Source organism: Lithobates pipiens, unplaced genomic scaffold (assembly GCF_037356315.1).
Source record: "Lithobates pipiens isolate NorthernLeopardFrog02 unplaced genomic scaffold, aLitPip1_a1.2 Scaffold_23, whole genome shotgun sequence".
Classification (NCBI taxonomy): Eukaryota; Metazoa; Chordata; class Amphibia; order Anura; family Ranidae; genus Lithobates; species Lithobates pipiens.
In genome coordinates this window covers 88,583,256-88,602,630 of record NW_027507785.1, presented here as the reverse complement: position 1 = coordinate 88,602,630, position 19,375 = coordinate 88,583,256, and the positions used below count along the sequence as shown (strand labels likewise).

The following is a 19,375-nucleotide window of genomic DNA, read 5'->3' as shown; positions in this document are numbered from 1 at the left end:
ACAGTTGTATGGCTGAACCCGCATTATATTTGCCCAGAAAATAGTGCAGGGACTTGTTTTTGCCGGCACTAGAATCGGATCGCATGGGTGTTCTCACCTATGTGCTCGCATTCCGGTGCAAGTTCACAGTTTGCACTGTGATCTGTGAACTAAACTGAGGGTGTCATTAACTTTGATAATGACCCGCTCAGCGGTTCGCACAAGCACCCTGCCTGCGGGAGAGGAGCAATGCGGGAACTGACACTGGAATCACTCTGGTTCCTGTATCGCACTTGTGTGAACCCATGGTGATAAGCCATTCAAACCCTTTTATGTCAACTTGTGTGCATGTTATCAGGCCAAAATCTCCAGGGTATGTAAACTTTTGATCAGGGTAATTTGGGTAGTTTCTTTTGCCATTATGATTTAACCACCTCGAGCCCGCCCTATAGCCGAATGACGGCCGTAGGGCAGGCGCGTTCGTCCGGGAGGCCGTCCCTGGACGTCCTAATGTTTACTTCCGCAATGCGCGCCGCCGCGGGTGCGCATCGCGGAAGTTCTGTGTTCGCCGTGTCCCCCGGGGACAGGCAAACACAGATCGCTGTAAACGGCCAATCACAGCGGCCGTTTACAGCGCGATTGGCGTGTCCAATGGGAGATGATCTCATATGTAAACATATGAGATCATCTCTCAGCGCCGCTCTCCCTCCTCACACAGACAGTGTGAGAGGGGAGAGATGAACGGCTGCAGCGGCAGCCGTTCTGCTTTCCTTTGTTTTGATAAAAAAAAAAGTTCCATCCTCCCCCAGCAGTGCCTTCCATCCTCCCCCCAGCAGTGCCATCCATCCTCCCCCCAGCAGTGCCATCCATCCTCCCCCCAGCAGTGCCATCCATCCTCCCCCCAGCAGTGCCATCCATCCTCCCCCCAGCAGTGCCATCCATCCTCCCCCCAGCAGTGCCATCCATCCTCCCCCCCAGCAGTGCCATCCATCCTCCCCCCCAGCAGTGCCATCCATCCTCCCCCCCAGCAGTGCCATCCATCCTCCCCCCCAGCAGTGCCATCCATCCTCCCCCCCCCCCCCAGCAGTGCCATCCATCCTCCCCCCCCCCAGCAGTGCCATCCATCCTCCCCCCCCCCCAGCAGTGCCATCCATCCTCCCCCCCCCCCAGCAGTGCCATCCATCCTCCCCCCCCCCCAGCAGTGCCATCCATCCTCCCCCCCCCCCCAGCAGTGCCATCCATCCTCCCCCCCCCAGCAGTGCCATCCATCCTCCCCCAGTGCCACCTGCCCCAGTGCCACCTGTTTTCAGTGCCATTTGTCCCCAGTGCCACCTGTCGTCAGTGCCAGGTATCAGTGCCATCTGTCATCAGTGCCAGGTATCAGTGCCATCTGTCATCAGTGCCAGGTATCAGTGCCGTTTGTCATCAGTGCCACCTGTCAGTGTCACGTGCCATCTGTTGTCAGTGTCACGTGTCATCAATGCCACTTATCAGTGCCATCTGTCATCAGTGTCACGCGTCATCAGTGCCATCTGTCATCGGTGGCACGTATTAGTGCCACGTATTAGTGCCATCTGTCATCGGTGCCACGTATTAGTGCCACGTGTCTTCAGTGCCATGTATTAGTGCCACGTGTCATCAGTGCCATGTATAAGTGCCACGTATAAGTGCCATCTGTCATCAGTGCCACATATTAGTGCATTTGTCATCAGTGCCACGCGTCATCAGTGCCACGTATAAGTGTCATCATTGCCACGTATCAGTGCCATCTGTCATCAGTGTCACGTGTCATTGTCCTGGTGCTTCAAAAGTGTAATAAATAGTCAACAAGTTAGATGTGTAATTTATGTTCCTAGAACACATGATGGCGCTACCTGCATGTTGGGCCTCTCTATGTGGCCAGGCTGTGAAAAAGTCCCACACATGTGGGATTGTAATACTCAGGAGGAGTAGCAGAATTTTTTGGGGGGTGTCATTTGTGGTATACACATGCCATGTGAGAGAAATAACCTATTACAATGACAATTTTGTGGAGAAAAAAAAATGAAAAATCTTAATTTTGCAAAGAATTGTGGGGAAAAAATGACATCAAAAAGCTCACTATGCCTCTTACTAAATACATTGGAATGTCTACTTTCCAAAAAGGGGTCATTTGGGGGGTATTTGTACTTTCCTGACTTGTTCGGGTCACAAGAAGCGAGATAGGCCACCAGTACATCAGATGTGATCAATTTTGTGCGATTCGCACCACAGCTTGTAGACTCTCTAACTTTCACAAAGACCAAATAATACCCACTAATTTGGGTTATTTTTACCAAAGATATGTAGCAGTATAAATTGTGGCCAAAATTTATGAAGAAAAATTAATAATTTGCATAATTCTGTCACAGAAACAAAGAAATATGCGTTTTTTTTCAAAATTTTCGGTCTTTTTTCATTTATAGCGCAAAAAATAAAAACCCCAGAGGTGATCAAATACCACCAAAAGAAAGCTCTATTTGTGGGAAAAAAAGGACAAAAAATTAATTTGGGTACAGTGTCGCATGACTGAGTAATTGTCATTCAAAGTGTGAGAGCACCGAAAGCTGAAAATTGGTCTGGGCAGGAAGGGTGTTTAAGTGCCCAGTAAGCAAGTGGTTAAAAAGAGTAAACACAGTTGTTTGATAATAAATGGCTTCAGCCAAACACTAACCGTTAATGTTTTTGTGTTATCATTCATATTATCTGAAAAATGGCCAAGAAATCATACATTTTGCCAAAGTATGTAAACAACTGTGTATGTGTGTGTGTGCGTGTGTGTGTATAGAGAGAGAGAGAGAGAGAGAGAGAGAGATAGATAGATACACACACACATATCTCCCTCTTTATCAAGCTATATATATATATATATATATATATATATATATATATATATATATATATATATATATATATATATATATATGAAAAATGAGTACAGGATCTCCAAATCTTGTAATAAAGTATTTTTACTTCAAATGAACATGTCCATATAATATATAATATATATAATATTTATATATAATATAAAATCAATATAGTAAATAGTAAGTAATTTCTGCTGTTACAAATTTGTTGCTGGAGATCATGTCAATGGTGGGCTCCCATTGTTCCACCAAAACAAACATCCAAGAAAAATCAGTACAGGGTCTCCAAATCTCGTAATAGTCTTTTTGCTGCAAATGTACATCTTCATCCAAAAGTTAGTGCGAATTTTTGTATGGACATGTTCATTTGAAGTAAAAAGACTTTATTACAAGATTTGGAGATCCTGTACTCATTTTTTCATATATATATATATATATATATATATATATATATATATATATATATATATATAATATATATATATAGCTTGATACAGAGAGGGAGATGTGTGTGTGTGTGTGTGTGTGTGTGTGTGTGTGTGTATATATATATATATATAATATAATACACCTGGGCCACATGTAGTAAAATTGGGTCATGAAGTTTACCAACAAGAATATTACAATAAAACGTTCTTTTACATGATGCATTGAACTCAGGCGGGAAGGGACACCACTGTGAGCCAGACAGCCTTTTAATGTATTGCACAGTGCTGTCAGTCTAAAGGCCCGTACACACGGTCGGACTTTTTGACAACAAACATGCAAATGAGCTGTTTTGGAGCAACATCCGACTGTGTGTACGCTCCATCGGACAAACTTTTTCTGTTTTCATCGGACTTTTGTTGGCTGTGCGAACGGACAAACTTTCTGGCAACAAAAGTCCGATGGAGCAAAGTCCGACCGTGTGTATGCAAAAGCATCGGACTTTTGTACAAGGTACAAACACGCATGCTCAGAACCAATGCAAAAGATCAGACTACAATACAGAAGTTCACCAAAGGTGGCGCTGGAGTCATTGAACGTCCTCTTTTGAAGCAGCGTCAGTACGTTGTGACGTCATTACGTTCGTGTTTGTTGTCAAAAAGTCAGACCGTGTGTATGCAATACAAACTTGTGGATCACGCCCTTTGTACAAAAGTCCACAGAAAAGTTTGTACAAAGTCCGACCGTGTGTATGGGGCTTTACACTGGAAGTTAGTTGACAGGAGAAGAGGACAAACTGAAGAACTGAGTTGTGTGATATTGCTCCTTTCGGGAGCTGACCTGTATGATAGAGGGATGGGTGGTGGTGACCAATCTGTATTTTATACCTGTGGTGGATAAAAGTGAGGTCACTAATCTGACTGTGCAATTTGACAAGCGTGCTGGTTCAGCTAGTGTTGTGATTGCAAATCTAGCTGAACAGCATTCTAGATTTGGCGAAAGGTTTCACATATTATTGATATGTATCCCTGTAGTTAGCTGTGTTCTGAAATGCTGCTTCAAAGAGTTAGTTCACCTGTATCTTAAAACTACCTATGCAGGTAAGAGGCATCTGTACAGAAAAACAAACTGTGCAGCTTTAATAAAGTAAAATGATGATTTTGATTTTGTAGGCCTATTTATGTACTTTCTGAAGCCTGACTGAAAAACTCCCAGAGATGGCATCATCTAGTCCTGCCTTGTTGCTAGGACACTCCCAGCCATTTGCGCTCACCCCACCATCACAGGAGAGAGCTCTCAATCCCATGCACATGTGTAGTCTACTATTTCCTCCACATTGCATTGTTGAACTTGGAGCTACTGCAGAAGAGGAGTCAGAGCGCATGCAAGGGGTTTGAATCAGCTGAGGATGTCTTGGCAACAAGGCAGACTGGGATAATGCCATCTCTGGGAGTTTTTAGCCAGGCTTCAGGAATGGCCTACACCTAATGCAGTGGCATTATTCAACTTTGGCCAAAGTTACTCAGTTTGTTTATATCTACAGGCTCCCCTTGTCTGCATAAGCAGCTTTTTGGTAAACACGAACTAACCCTAACTATTCAGTAAAGGTTATGTTTAGCTGGCAGGTTTAATGTTCCATATGGATGCATCATACCCTGAATATTTGTGACTATTGCTGTTTTACAAACATCTGTTGTTCAGGTCATTTAACCCCCTTCATGCTGGAAGGGAAGCAGATGCCATACATTTCAATCCAGAAAGGTAATGCTACAAAAGTGTGTTCTGAGTTGGTATAACAAAGGTAATAATGCGTTGTGATGTCCGTAATGTATTAACAGTCACTACATAAGGAAAATAATGACTTTCCAGAACAAAAAACAACCTAACCTTCAATTCACATAGATGAAAGTTGATGAAGGAAAAATGACTTTGGTGACAATGTCAGCCAATCGGATTCTGTCATATTTCTAGAATCTAAGAAAATGGCAGCACGGACAGTTCTTCCTTCAGACTTTCATAAGTAAAGCTCATTACGACTTTTATGTTGTCATGCAGAAGCACTAACTTGGGCTAATATGTGGTATGGAGCTAACTTAGAATGTACCCTAATCATAGGTCTGTCCTGTATACTACATTTTTTCTGTACTATATACATTAATCTCCTATGTTATCTTACAGGTCAGAGGCTTGTTAGTGCGGGCAGCATCAATGAGACTTCCTCCATAATTGTCCAGTCTGTGACGCGCGCCTCCACAGAGACAGTCTATAGCGCACTGCCTAGATTTACATCTGATGCCAGCAAAGTCACATCAAAAGGAGCTGGTCTGGCAAAGGCTTATCTAGGACAGAAAAGCAGCTTCACTGTGGACTGCAGTAAAGCAGGTAAGAATTCAAGCAGATGTATTAGCGACCTCCCCACATATATTTACTGCAGCAGGGCGGCCGCTGTGTGCTGGATCACGTATCTGGTACGTGATCGGCGCTTCCAGGTAGGGCGTGCGTGCCATCCTGGCTGTGCTGTGATTATTCCAGCACAAGCAGATCAGCAGGTCCCAGGCGACGACTGATCACTGGGAGCCGCTGATCGACTCCGTGTTTCACAGAAGAGAGCTCTGCGTTGGTAAACGGAGCTCTGTAAACTGACAGATAATCTTGTGGTTTTTTTTTATTCCCTACAAAGGGAAAAAAAACAAGATCACTTAGTAAAAGCAACACATAACACAAACACACATTAGACCTCTTTTACGTTCAGGTCTGCCTGTCAGTTTTTCAGGAGGACCTGAACGGATGCTCCATAGAGGTCTATGGAGCGTCGGATGTCAGCGGTGACATGTCCGCTGACATCTGACCCGCTCCGATCCGAAAAAGTGTGACGGATGAAAAACCTACTTTTCCATCCGTGATCGAATCGGTCATCCGATCTCCCATAGGGGAGAGCGGCGCTGTAACATGTCCGTCCCTGCACAGTGTGCAGAGACGGACCTGTCATCTTCCTGCTCAGCGGGGATTGATGGAGCGATCCCCGATGAGCAAGTGGATATCCACAGGGCGGATCATCACTGATCCACCCTGTGTTAAAAAGCCCTTACACATTGTTGGGCACACAGTTAACCCATTGATCGCCCCTAGATGTTAACCCTTTCTCAGCTAGTGTCACTAGTACGGGGACAGTGCGTAGCATTAGCACTGATCACTGTATTACTGTCACTATTGATGTCACTGTACCCCCTAGCCAGCATCAGCTTGTGTCAGATTGTCTGCCAAACTATCACAGTTTACTATAAATCACTGATCACCGCCATTACTAGTATAAAAAAATACATTAAATAACACCAGTTTATGTATACAAAAGTTTGTAGACGCTTTAACTTTCACGCAAACCAAATAATATACACTTATTGGGATTTTTTTATTTATACCAAAGACATGTAGCACAATACATTTTAGCCTAAATTCATGAAGAAATTAATTTTTTTTTAAATCTTGGTATATTTTATAGCAGAAAGTAAAGTGTTTTTCAAAAAAATATGATTAGGTTATATAATTAAAAATACCACCAAAAGAAAGCTCTATTTGTGTGGGAAAAAAAAAATTATGTAAATATAATTCTGTATTCTTGCATGACCGTGCAATAGTCAGTTAAACGAATTCAATGAATAGCAAAAAATGGTCTGGTCATGAAGGGGGTAAACTGAGTTTAGGTTTTAGCAGGCTCGATTGCCTAGAAATCTGCAGTTCTGTTTATGACCGCTAGGTGATGTTGAAGCATTACACTCAAAGCAAACCGTGATTTTGTTTTTTATTTATGTAATATACTTTACTTTATATATCTATATCTCCCACTGACCCTTTTCAGAGACCCAGAGGGAATCAACATATACAGAGGGTCAATGTGCAAACTCTATACAGTTAAAAAGCGGTATTAAACCCCAAACCAAAAATGTAATATATTGCAGCTTACCAATCCTTAGATGTGGTGGCTGCATTCGTTTTTCTATTTTTAGGCTTTTTTCCCTCTGTTTTCTTCTGGTGATCTAGCCAGTAACACCTACTGTATTAGAATGCCCCCATTCTAGATGAAGCACAGAGACACAGCAGGCAGCAGCATTGTCAATAGTTCTTCAAACTGGCTTGTATGTCTTGTGGCGACATATGAGCCGGGGGTGGGGGGATGGGTCACCACTGCATGTGGCTGGAGGAGCAGGTATTCACACCTACGATTGTGTGGAATAAATACTTGCTGAGGCTTGGGACACTGAAGCAGCAGTGTTTAAAGTGGTTGTACTGACTTAAATCGGAGGTTCACACAAAAATTGAACCTCCGCTTTTCGGAACCCCCCTCCGGTGTCACATTTACCACCTTTCAGGGGGAGAGGGGTGCAGATACCTGTCTATGACAGGTATTTGCACCCACTTCTGGGGATACACTCCCACGGGAGTCTATGCCTCTTCCTGTCCCGACGCGCTGTCTGCCGGACACACACGGGTCCCAGAGACAGCGCGGACCATTCCCATTGCGCTGCGCAGCTCGCGCATGCGCAGTAGGGAACCGGGAAGTGAAGCCGCAACACTTCACTTCCTGATTCCCTCACAGACATCGCTGGACTCCAGGAAAGGTAAGTGCCCATTTATTTAAAGTCAGCAGCTGCAGTATTTGTAGCTGCTGACTTTAAAAAAAAAAAAAAAAAAAAAGACTCCCTCTTTAAGACTTTTTTGTTTGTAAAAAGTAAAAAAAACCTTTAGTGTACAGCTTCCCCTCAGACCTCCCAATACTCACCAAAGCCTGATTCCAATCAAGCGATATGCACAAGCGCAGAAGCTCTCCTGGGACACTGCTGTTGGCTCCCACTGTTGTCGATCTCAGCCAGTGAGGTGGGAACGGGGGATTGGGCCAAGCTGCTCTGTGTGTCTCATTGACACACAAACAGCGGGGCTTGGGAGCGAGCAGACATGAGCGCCCCCATAGCAACCAGCTTGATATAGGGACCCACGGCAGGGGGGTCGGGCCAGGAGCACCGTCAGGGGACCCAAGAAGAGGAATATTGGGGCTGCTCTTGTGAAAAACTACTGCGCAGAGTAGGTAAATATGAGAAGTATGTTTTTTAATTGAACCTTTACAAACACTTTAAAGACGCAAGCTGTCTAAAGTGCTGGTGGCAGGGTCACTTTAGGCATTATCTGAGGGATAAAAATGGACACATGGAAAATAATTTACTTGTTGATTTACTTTTCCTTTCAATGTCGTTCCAGGTTCTAATATATTATTAGTCGGTGTACATGGGCCCACAATCCCTTGTGAAGAAGTATCTGTAAAACATCTGGGCAACAAGCAGTATAACGTCACCTATCACGTGAAGGAGAAGGGAGACTATACCTTGGTGGTCAAATGGGGCGAGGAGCACATCCCAGGGAGTCCCTTCAACGTCACTGTTCCTTAATCTCCCAAAACTTGTTTCCAGACAGAAGAGTATCAAAGACCTGTAATATCTGATTACACAGAGCTGACATCTACAGATTTCTGGAAAACGGGATGGGGGGGGGGGGAGGAAAAAAAAAGAAACTTGCATTGTAATTTTATGACATTTTTTTTTTATACTAGGGAGATGAAAATTTGTATGTATGTTTTAGGTGTCCATAAGATAATTTAAATAGCATATCTCTACTTTTGGAAGGGCTTATTTATACTTGTCCACGTCTTTTAACCCTTTTGTCTGCCAAGTAGCATAACTGGTTTTGTGGTAAATATGAATATTGGAAAGGGACCAAATTAAAGTGAAATCAGTATATTTAACTGGAATATCCGCCCGTGATTGGTTATGTAATGGAACTGCCGATAATACCAATTTGTATTCCTCAATCTTGCGTCCAGTGCAATCTACAAACGGGGTGTAAATCTGGTACTTTTAATTGCAGTGATGTTTGTAAATTAGCATGAAGTGCATCGGCAGCTGTGGTGGCCATTTTGAAAGCTGCAACAATGTCTTTGATACCAGTAATATAGTAAACATTTCTTAGGAGTTAGTAGAGCTACACATGATAAAAAAAATAACTTTTCATCCAGATGTCCGTACCATAGAATGGTACCCCATAGATAGCATTGCCACTTTAAGATACTTCAAAATCACACCACATTGCTTTTCCGTAGTTTATATATTCATCCAAATCTCTTTATCTTAATTGTACAGTATAGGACAGGCTGGACGCACATAGACCCTGGGTTATAGGCCGCTACCTTCAGGTGATTGGACACTGGCAAATCTTTTGGACAGGTCCCCCTTGGGCATCCCTATACAACCCTACTCCTCTCCATAACACCTCTGTTTTTTCAAGTGTCCTAAGGTGATGAACCTCTTGAGAAGGAAGTACACCTTCCACCAGAGAATTGGGTAAGTCGCCATTGTTGAGATCTTCTTTTGGGAATGCTGGTTCCCTGGTTGTCGGCCTGATACCTTGGCTCCTCTGCTTTCTGAGTCACTGATCTGGAAGAAGTATCAAGATCAGACATTCTGACACTTATTTACTGCTTGGTTCTTTTGGGTATGGTTGGACGGAGACAAGGTGACCCAACATTTTCAGAAGGATTGCAATTGCAACCATATACTTCTATCAAGACAAGTGTACTTTATGTTCCACTTTGTTTATTTTACAGTTACTTTAGAGCAAGAACATCCCATGCTGAAGAAGTATTTGAATAGAAAGGCAGTTGCACATAGCAATCCCGTTTTTCCTGTTCATCTATAAACTTGTACTTTATTTTACGAATTGAGTAGCTATAGATACCAGACCTTTTCCTTTTAGATACTTTACGAGTAAAAGGCATATGGTCTCAGCAAGAACACATTTTGGGCCTGTGAGGTGTTTGAAAGTGTCACGTTGTCAGTAACAACCGTTTCTACAGAGATGCTGATTTTCCCACATTGCGCCCATCACATTTTATGACCTTCATTGAAGTCAGTTTCCATTCTCATTATTCCATCATTTCTGAAAACTAGTCATATGAAGTAATTGAGCAGAACTTTTTTTTAAATGAGAACAGTAATTACAGTATCTAAAGCTGCGTTCGAGTGGCAAAGTACTGTATTAAAGGAAACCTGTACAATGAGAAGTATCAGTTGCAGGCCTCTCTCTTTCCAAATGACCCACCCATAAAAAACTCAGAATTTCCAATCTGCATATTTGTTAACTGCATACACTTTGTCTACCTCAGAAAACACTGAAACCCAATATTGGGTCAGCATAGGACACCAGGCACCTAGCATTCTCATGGGAACAGAGGGGTGCCAGACTGAGTGCAGTATAAATCATATATTTAATAAAAACAAGTAGTAACTCACTGGTTAAATTAGATGAGTTCAGCATGTGGTGAAAATCGCCAGTCCTGGAGTCTGATAAATATCTTCACTTTGCAGACTGGGGCACTGGTGTGATCTTAAAGGGATCCGGAGAATGCTGGCAACCAGGAGGCAGGAAACGAAAAGCACCCTTTAGTTTCCTGCCTCCTGGTTCCCAGCATTCTCCCGATCCCTGTAAGATCACACCAGTGCCCCAGGCTGCAAAGGGAAGATATTTATGAGACTCCAGGACTGGCGATTTTCACCACATGCTGAACTCATCTAATTTAACCAGTGAGTTACTGCTTGTTTTTTATTAAATATATGATTTATACTGCACTCAGTCTGGTGCCCCTCTGTTCCCATTTCTACACAGAGCTCATCGCTTCACTCTAAGGGAGCTGCCTCCAGGTGCTAATCATACAAGATCTCGGATCATTTATGGACATTATACTTTAAACAAATGTTTTAATATTATGTGTGCTTATTCACACACACATTTTATGTATACCTATAGTCCTATAGTATATAATTTTATGTTATCAGCATATCTAGTCTGCTGTTCATCCCTGTTTTTACCTAGCATTTTCAGAAGGTGATGTTGACCTAAACACTCTGTATCTGTTTTCCAGTCCTGGCTTATCTTATATATGGTTTATCCTATATAAAAAATAAAATTGTTACAAATGTCATAACATAAAATAAACTTTCAGATAATACTGTGCAGAATGATAGCAGGAACACTGCTTTATAAGGTCAATAATCACACTCTGTTTTGATATACCCTGACCGGTCTTGCGTAATACTAAAGTATCAGAGTTGGCAGCATAGAACTAGGACATCTAAATGGATTATTTCAAGTATTTTGTGTAAATGCCTGTCATCCAACACTGTCCTTTACTGGTTTACAGGTCTAAAAAAAAAGTGTATACTTTGCTACTGAATTAAAGAGTCCATCCACCCAAAAATGTTTTTTCAAGTTTATAGATAAGTTTGGTAAGTGAAGTCATCATCAAGCATCTTAAATGCCTTGAGGATTCCACTGGCACGATCTTCCTGCCATATTCTAAGCCAAGGGTAGGCAACCTCAGCACTCCAGCTGTGCTGAAACTACAAATCTCATCATGCCTCTGGGAACCATACGGTATGATGCAGTGTCTCATGGAATTTGTGGTTTCACCACCACTGGCGGTTGCCTACTTCTATTCTAGGCTTTCTTCCTGCCATATTGAAGTTGTGGATGGTCCTGGTCCTCCTGTTAATTTTCGCTAGTATTGAAATAAACTAAAAATCCAGCATAGGGCCTCTTTTTTGGCTACGGCAGGTGTGTAGAAGGAGCTCAAGTACACATACAGTATTTTGGCACCAAAGCCCCAAGAAATATAGGAACCTACTAGCAAAAGTATGGGCGTTCATTGAACATGGTGGAATTTTTAAGTCCTAGTGGCATGAATTACATCTGTATTTCCAATACTGTGATGATTAGTGATATGGAGTATGTAATGTACACCCCAGCATTTACAGTGGACCAGGGTGGGGTATGTAACGTAGGGCACAAAGTACAGAATGGGGTAGCCTGAAGTATGTCATACCCAGCAGTGTGGGAAAGCTTTAGAAAATGTAATGTACAGCCCAACCAGAAAGGACACACTTTTGTTTATATTGTAGAAAATTTGGGGCCTCTCTGTAACACACATGACACTAAACACTATCAAATGAGTGGTTGTGTTTGGTATTTCCTCTGACTCACTTCTTGGGTTTCTGCTTTAATATATTGATGGGATGGGGTGGCATTTCATTTAACTCTTCCACATCTACTAAAATCTGAAAAACGCGTTTGTGTGGACTGTTCCTTTTAATTTAATCCTTGTTGGGATCACAATATATGACCATTCACCCTAGACTTGTAGATGTTATTTATGTGTATAATTTGCATAAATTAAATTGCCTAGGTTGCAGTAAGACATTAGATTACCAAGTCTTCAAACAGCTTTGGTAGTGAAATTATATTTCTATTTTAGGAATATTAAAACTAAATGCGCTTAGTGGGGGGGGGGGGGGGGGGGGGAGAGAGAATCGAGGCACAAAAGTGCATTTTGTGTAATGGATACATTCCTTTTGTGGCACTTTTATCTTCATGCAATCATAAACACACTTTTTTGGGGGGGGGGTTTTCTGAGGAAATAGAAATTTATATTTTCGGTGTGAAATGATCAAAAAGTTTTAATAACATTTTTTCTGTTCTATGTTAAAATAACTTTTATAGCAAACTGTTTCCTTGTAACCATCTTTTTCTAGAATATTCAATACATTTTAAAACACTATTTTTGGATACACTAGCTAGCAAACCAAGATATTTGAAGCTTTTTACTGTGCTTTGTGCCTCACTGTGAAAGTCCACTACATTATAAACCCTGAACCGGAGAAACCAATAAACTGGAATAAATTGTTTAGTATCTGATGTCATTTTTCCAGCTGTATGATTGAGTTCTGATGATAAATGCTGTTAAAATATGTTCTTATATATAAACCAGGGTGTAATTGGTATATTTTGGGGGTTGGGGTACAAGGGAGTGGTCCATGTAAACATACAGTTGATTTATCTGCCAATGGATTTTAAGATCTGTACATTCATTCTTGAGATTTGCACAGCCCTGTGAGACAACATGAAGGATAACTGCCTTTTTATTGTTACATTGGTGTCATCTTCCCATTTCCAGCCTGCTGGTTGGACAGTGAATGAACAGCAGCTGACAGATGAGGTCCTTCTCTCACTTCCTGTCTGCTTGTTGCTTCAGCTGTGGCTGCCCAAAGAATATTTACATTGAATGCTAATGGTAGGGTTGTGTCAAATGCCCTTTCTGTTTCCCTTGATGTTCACTGTAATTTAATCCACTAAGTCTCGACATGCCTACCGAATCCTGTAGTGATCTAGGGCCTGGCAGAGCCACAACCTGGGGAAGCAGACGTAAAGATTCTTCAGGTGACCCTTGCACACCTTCTTTTTCAGGGAACTAGGAAAATTTTCAAGGAAAATCTGAGGGCTCTTTCACACAAGCGTTGGAAAAGGGCAGTGGGTTTCTTTTTTACCAATTCCCAATTGCCTATCAATGGCACTCAAAGTTGATAAAATGGGGAGCTGATGGAGCAGTTCATCATTAGCATAGCCTTGCCCCACATCATGGTAAAAATAGCGCTTCCTGCAGAATTCAACAGGAGTTGAGGCTTTGCTACCACCTCTGTTCACTTCTATTGAATGTACCAACAGTGTACTGTAAACGTACCTATAGAGTTTATAGTTTGTTCCCACTGGCAATAAAAGCAGGTGTTTGAGGTGGGTTGTTAACACTTCTGAATCCCCTAGTAAAGCAGTTTACAATTGATAATATGTGGCATGTTGGGCCTTGTTCACAACAACAAAAAAAGGCATCTGGGGTGCGTTTTTAACACGCGTCAAATGTTCACAGGGTTTTTGGGGAGCATTTCTTAATGCTTGTCACATGAATGAATGAATGAAATACTTATATAGCGCACAATGCGAACTGAATCGCCTCTAGGCGCTGTACATGCACATGCATAGGACAATGCGCATTAAGGAATTGGCATGTTTGTCCAGCACTATAGCACTCAACTTCTGTGTGAAAAAGCCTTTAAACTTAGGACCGATGCTGAAAATTACAGGGGGGGGGCACCTTGCCACCATTTATGCCCTACATCAATGTTTGAAAAAAAAAAAAAAAAACTGTGGCATTTTTTTTTTTTTTGCACTGGCTGTCGCACATGTAACTACCACATTGTTGAATTGTAACCTTTGCTGTGCTCTGCTTGGTCTTGTAGAACTGGTTTAGAAAGGTGCCATGTACTCTTTGTTGTCACCATACAATAACCAGTAAACAGAGCAGCCACTTTTGATCCCATAATGTGCACAAAGCTTTATACTTGGCAATGGTACACAAACTACTACTCAGACCAGTCTATAAAGAAACATTTACTACTGAATAGCCTGAAGTGATTAGACACAAAGTTTGTTTTATTAAGAATGGTCACGCAAAAAATTAATTAAATTTAAATCTGAAAATCATTGGGGTGATGGAGACAGTCACAACATCTTGTCAGTGTCTTCTGGTATAGAAATTACACCATTCTTGCTATAAAACGTGTCTTTCACTATGCGGGATCTTCCATGGATTGGAGTCTTGAATTCGTTTACTACATCACCTGGAATGGGAATGTAGAATGCAGTTTTACTGAAAAGCAATGTAAATGTTTAACTCAATAATTCCAATATGAAACATGCTGTTGGCTGGACCAAAGATGGTCAAAGTTTTGTGATCCAAGATCCAGTAGGTGCTGCATAGTCTCATATGGTAACAATTACCTAGACCAGGGGTCTCCAAGCTGTGGCCCTTTGCTTGCTTTTATATGGCTCTTGGGGCATTATACCCCCCCCCCACCCCCATCAGCAACAGTGGGGCATAGTTCCTACCACAGACTGGCCACTAGTCTTCCCACTGACACCATTGGTGGGGTACTATTCCTCACATTGATACCAATGATGGGGCATTATTACTCCCCCTAATCCCAATGAGGGGGCATTGTTCAATTCCACTAACGTCAGGACATTTTCTGCTCCCACTTGCACCGTCCACCTCCCCTAAAGTTGGAAGGACAGTAAATTGGCCTTTTGTTTATCAAGTTTTGAGACCCTTGGCCTGGCCGCTGAAATCAAACTGTATATGGGGTTAGATAAATAGGCAGCGTTTTCTCACTTTAATGCGGGTTAGAAGCACAAATTAAATGCAAGTGTACAGATTCTAATTCACTTGTACGATGTAGTGTGAATGACTATAGGTCTATCAAGATGCACTGGCAGAGCAGGTCAAATGCTGCCTTTTACTGTGCTTTGCTTTTTAAATTCATGTACTTGAATGCAAAAAGCAGCATTTGCCCCAATCGACCAACTGAGGGTCCATCTCTGGGTTGGATCACAGGCTACCCCCCCAAGCCAAAATCCCAGGGTGTATTACAAATTAAGAGGAGTGACCAGATTTCAGTGCAAGCATTAGGATCCACTAAAACAATTGTGCCTATATTTCTGTTTTTGCATGTCAATCAATGTTAAAATCAAAAATCCTGGAACGGTCTAGCCAAAGCAGATATTGAAAGGTTACTAAACCTTGTTTTTTTTTACATTAGAATAACAATCTCATACTTGCCTGCTCTGTGCAGCCCAGATCCTCTTCTCGAATCCCTCGCTGGCGCTCCTGGCCCCTCCCTCCTACCAGGTGCCACTACAGCAAGCTGCTTGCTATGGGGCACCCAAGCAAGCACACTCCCAAGGCGTGGCTCTCTGTGTTCATTCCCACATGGAGCCTCTGCCTTGCCCCCTCTGTCTCCTGATTGGCTTACTTTCTGTGATTGACAGCAGCGGGAGCCAATGGCTGCCGCTGGTGCCAAAAGCCAAATAAGAGTGCAGGTCTCCGGAGAGCCAAAGCTCTTGTGAACATTGCTGGATTGAAAGGGGGCTCAGGTAAGTATTAGGGGAAGCTGGGGGATCTGCTGCATACGTTTTTTTTTACCTGAATGCATGAAGGTAAAAAACCTTGTGCCTTTACTACCACTTTAAACGCTATGTTGTGATCTGCCTTCCTGTTGGAGGATTTGATTCATTCTGCATGGTCTCACTGTATGTAGAAATGTAGCCGCACTCTCTTGCTTGCTCTCAAGTTGGATTAGGGACTATGAACTGTAGTGTGCATAGAGCAGTGCACATGACCATGCCTAATGTGCTCTTCTCATTCCAAACAAATGGAAAACGAGGTTTCGGAGCTCACAGAGGATGTTACAGGGAGGCAGAAAAACATTTCATGAGAAATTTATCACAGGGCCAATAGAGTAGTGGATGCATATGAATTATTTTTTAAGTAGAAGTAGGGATATTTAGTGTTGCTTTAAGTTTAGCAGAGTGACACTTGTGACATTATTATATAGAGGCTGCCATTGCTGACCTCTCCTGATGTTGAAAATTGCCTGTCTGGTATGCTGGTCCAAAGACTTCTATCATTTCTAAGCACAGATTCAGAACCAGAATGCAGATCAGAAGCACTGGCTCTAATTTACAGACTTGTTCTGAATCGACAACTAAAAAAGTATTAAAGGTTGCAGATTGGTAATGGCTATACCTTTCTGTTCATAATAGCAATGCAAATTAATTTAAATGTCTCAGATAATTTGGAATTGCTCTACATTTTAACAGTTGAGATGATTGTGGTATTTTTTTTACATCTCTGGTTCTTGTTTTTATACAAAAAATGTAAATATCCAGAACCTACCTAACCTCCAGCCGTAATCCCATGATGACAAGATGGGATGTGGATACTTTTCCTCTGGGCCATACTGCTTTCTGTTCTTCAGATACAAGTACCTTCCCTTTCCCTCCTTGGTGAAGCCATCATATAAGACTTTGGAGGAGTGAAGATTGACAGGTCTCATCTCGGACAGGTTCAGGATGTCCAGCCGGTCATGGTCTGGTTTGTCCACCCTGCTCACTAGGGGTTGAGGAGTATTGATAAGAGGGGGTAAGGTGGTCACAGGCTGGGGGATGAAAATCTCTCTCTTTTTTCTGGTGGTCTGCATTTTTGGTTCATTAGGATGTTCTTTGTTGTAGTTAAGCTTCCAAGTCATCCTAGTGAGAGTTTCCTTCTCAATGAGCTCTTTCCAGCAATTCTGGTTTCTGGTTGTCAGCAGGTCTCTCATGGTGACTGGAAGGGGTTATGCAATTGGGTTCTTACTGGGGGCAAAGGAGAATATACAAAAGAAGGAGATTGTCTGCAGTCAGGCCAGTGAAATGTGATCAGTAGCTCCTGTTTGGAGTTTATTGACATCTCCTGGGAGACTGTGGTGTGAACAGAATGGGCAAGGAGGAGCTGGATAGACAAACACTGACACGGCAACTCTACAAAACGTGTCATGAATTAATTACAAGGCACGGCACTGTCAGATCATTGTAAAGGGAAAGAACTGTGGCACTCAAAGACAGTATTTACACATACACTTCTACAATTTAATAAATTCAGATAACCACTAAAATCATAGTACCTTTTTTCTCATTGCAAGAACCGGAAATAAACAGCTAGACATATAAAACTGATTTTCTACAAAATGGGACAGAAAATAGGCCTGAGCATTTAGACTGGGCAGCCCCTTTTTTTTTTTTTTTTAAACCAAAACCCTGTGAGAGGGGGACCAAGACCCCTGCTGGCTTAGTGGGCGGTGGCAGAACACCACAGCACCAGAGAAGAAGAATAAAGCCCATATCTGGTTATGCCCATAGTGTATCCAAAGCACGTTGCATATCCTGATGCATCTTTATTCCTCCAACAACTTGCCTAGGCTACCACCCTACTATCCCTCCCTGGACATGGCATCCTCTACTGAGCGCTGGCATCTCTATGAAGGGTCATATCCCCAAAAGTGAAGGACTATAAGTTCCAGTATGAAACCCTCAGATATAAGGATGTGACCCGTTAGAGCTCAGGGGTTCATGCTGGGACTTATAGTCCTTCAGTAGTTGGGGGGGTCACGCCCTCCGCTCTGAGGATTTAATGCTGAGACTTTTATTCCTTCACTAGTTGGGTGGGGGGGGGGTCACGTCCTTAGCTCTGAGGATTTCATGGTGGGACTTGTAGTCCTTCACTTTTGGGGATCACATCCCCAAAAGTGAAGAACTACAAGTCCCAGCATGAACCCCTGAGATCTAAGGATGTGACCTCCCCTTTCTATTCCTCCAAGGGTGTCATCTGTCATCCAGCTCAGCTGCCATTCTCTCTGTCCCTCCCTGCATCTCTGCCTGGCTCCCTCATGACAGACCAACAAGTTCCATCCCCAGCCTCACCTCAGACTCTCAAATACACTTCCGTTCCCTTTCTGAGCAGGGGGCCGCCGACACAGAGGCTGGAGGAGGTGGGTGAACCTGAGCTTTAGGAGGAGGAAGAAGATACATCCTCCTCCACTCTAAATGCTGGGGACTCTCTATTATGTGACATCACGGATTGCTAGGCGCTGAGGCTGAGCCAGGTTGCGCCCTATGTGGGGTAGAGCTGCACGATTCTGGCCAGAATGAGAATCACAATTTTTTTGCTTGGAATAAAAAGATTACGATTCTCGCAATGTAAAATCTTTCACATTATACAAAGAAACTTTACTGGTTGGTTAGTTCTTTATTTTTTTTAATTCATCATTTCCAAAAAAATTGCATTTGAAAGACCACTGAGCAAATACAGTGTGACATAAAATATTGCAACAACCACCATTTTATTCTCTAGGGCAGGGATATGCAATTAGTGGACCTCCAGCTGTTGCAGAACTACAAGTCCCATGAAGCATAGCAAGGCTCTGACCGCTACAAGCATGACACCCAGAGGCATGATGGGACTTGTAGTTTTGCAACAGCTGGAGGTCCACTAATTGCATATCCCTGCTCTAGGGTGTCTACTAAAATTATATATATATACACACAATGCCTTGCGAAAGTATTCGGCCCCCTTGAACTTTTCAACCTTTTGCCACATTTCAGGCTTCAAACATAAAGATATAAAAAATTTATTTTTTGTGAAGAATCGCCAACAAGTGGGACACAATTGTGAAGTGGAATGAAATCTATTGGATTTTTGAAACTTTTTTAACTAATAAAAAAATGAAAAGTGGGGTGTGCAAAATTATTCGGCACCCTTGCGTTAATACTTTGTAGAGCCA

General features: G+C 42.5%; 2 protein-coding genes across 6 annotated transcripts in view; one reads left to right on the top strand and one right to left on the bottom strand.

Annotated features, from left to right (window-relative positions):
* The window catches only part of FLNB (filamin B), a 308,431-nt gene extending 299,344 nt beyond the window's left edge, over window positions 1-9,087 (top strand). For all 5 annotated transcript variants that reach the window (XM_077452005.1, XM_077452003.1, XM_077452004.1 and 2 more), the window contains 2 exons: window positions 5,469-5,672; window positions 8,541-9,087. In XM_077452005.1, the coding sequence (XP_077308131.1) occupies window positions 5,469-5,672; window positions 8,541-8,728 (392 nt within the window). In that variant the 3' untranslated portion in view covers window positions 8,729-9,087. The remainder of the gene's footprint in view (window positions 1-5,468; window positions 5,673-8,540) is intronic.
* Window positions 9,088-14,630: 5,543 nt separating this feature from the next.
* Window positions 14,631-17,508, bottom strand: LOC143927718 (protein SPMIP1). Its single transcript, XM_077451999.1, has 2 exons — window positions 16,954-17,508; window positions 14,631-14,839 (listed from the first exon to the last, which is right to left on the bottom strand). Exons 1-2 carry the CDS (start codon window positions 17,375-17,377, stop codon window positions 14,721-14,723), a joined length of 543 nt encoding a protein of 180 aa, XP_077308125.1. The 5' UTR covers window positions 17,378-17,508; the 3' UTR covers window positions 14,631-14,720.
* Window positions 17,509-19,375: the final 1,867 nt, after the last annotated feature.

Bases quoted from the DNA above. Each gene is read 5' to 3' on its own strand.
- LOC143927718 (XM_077451999.1), bottom strand. From the start codon at position 17,377: ATGAGAGACCTGCTGACAACCAGAAACCAGAATTGCTGGAAAGAGCTC. The intron at 14,840-16,953 runs GTAGGTTCTGGA...TTCCCATTCCAG, and splicing joins GGATTACGGCTGGAGGTTAG to GTGATGTAGTAAACGAATTC.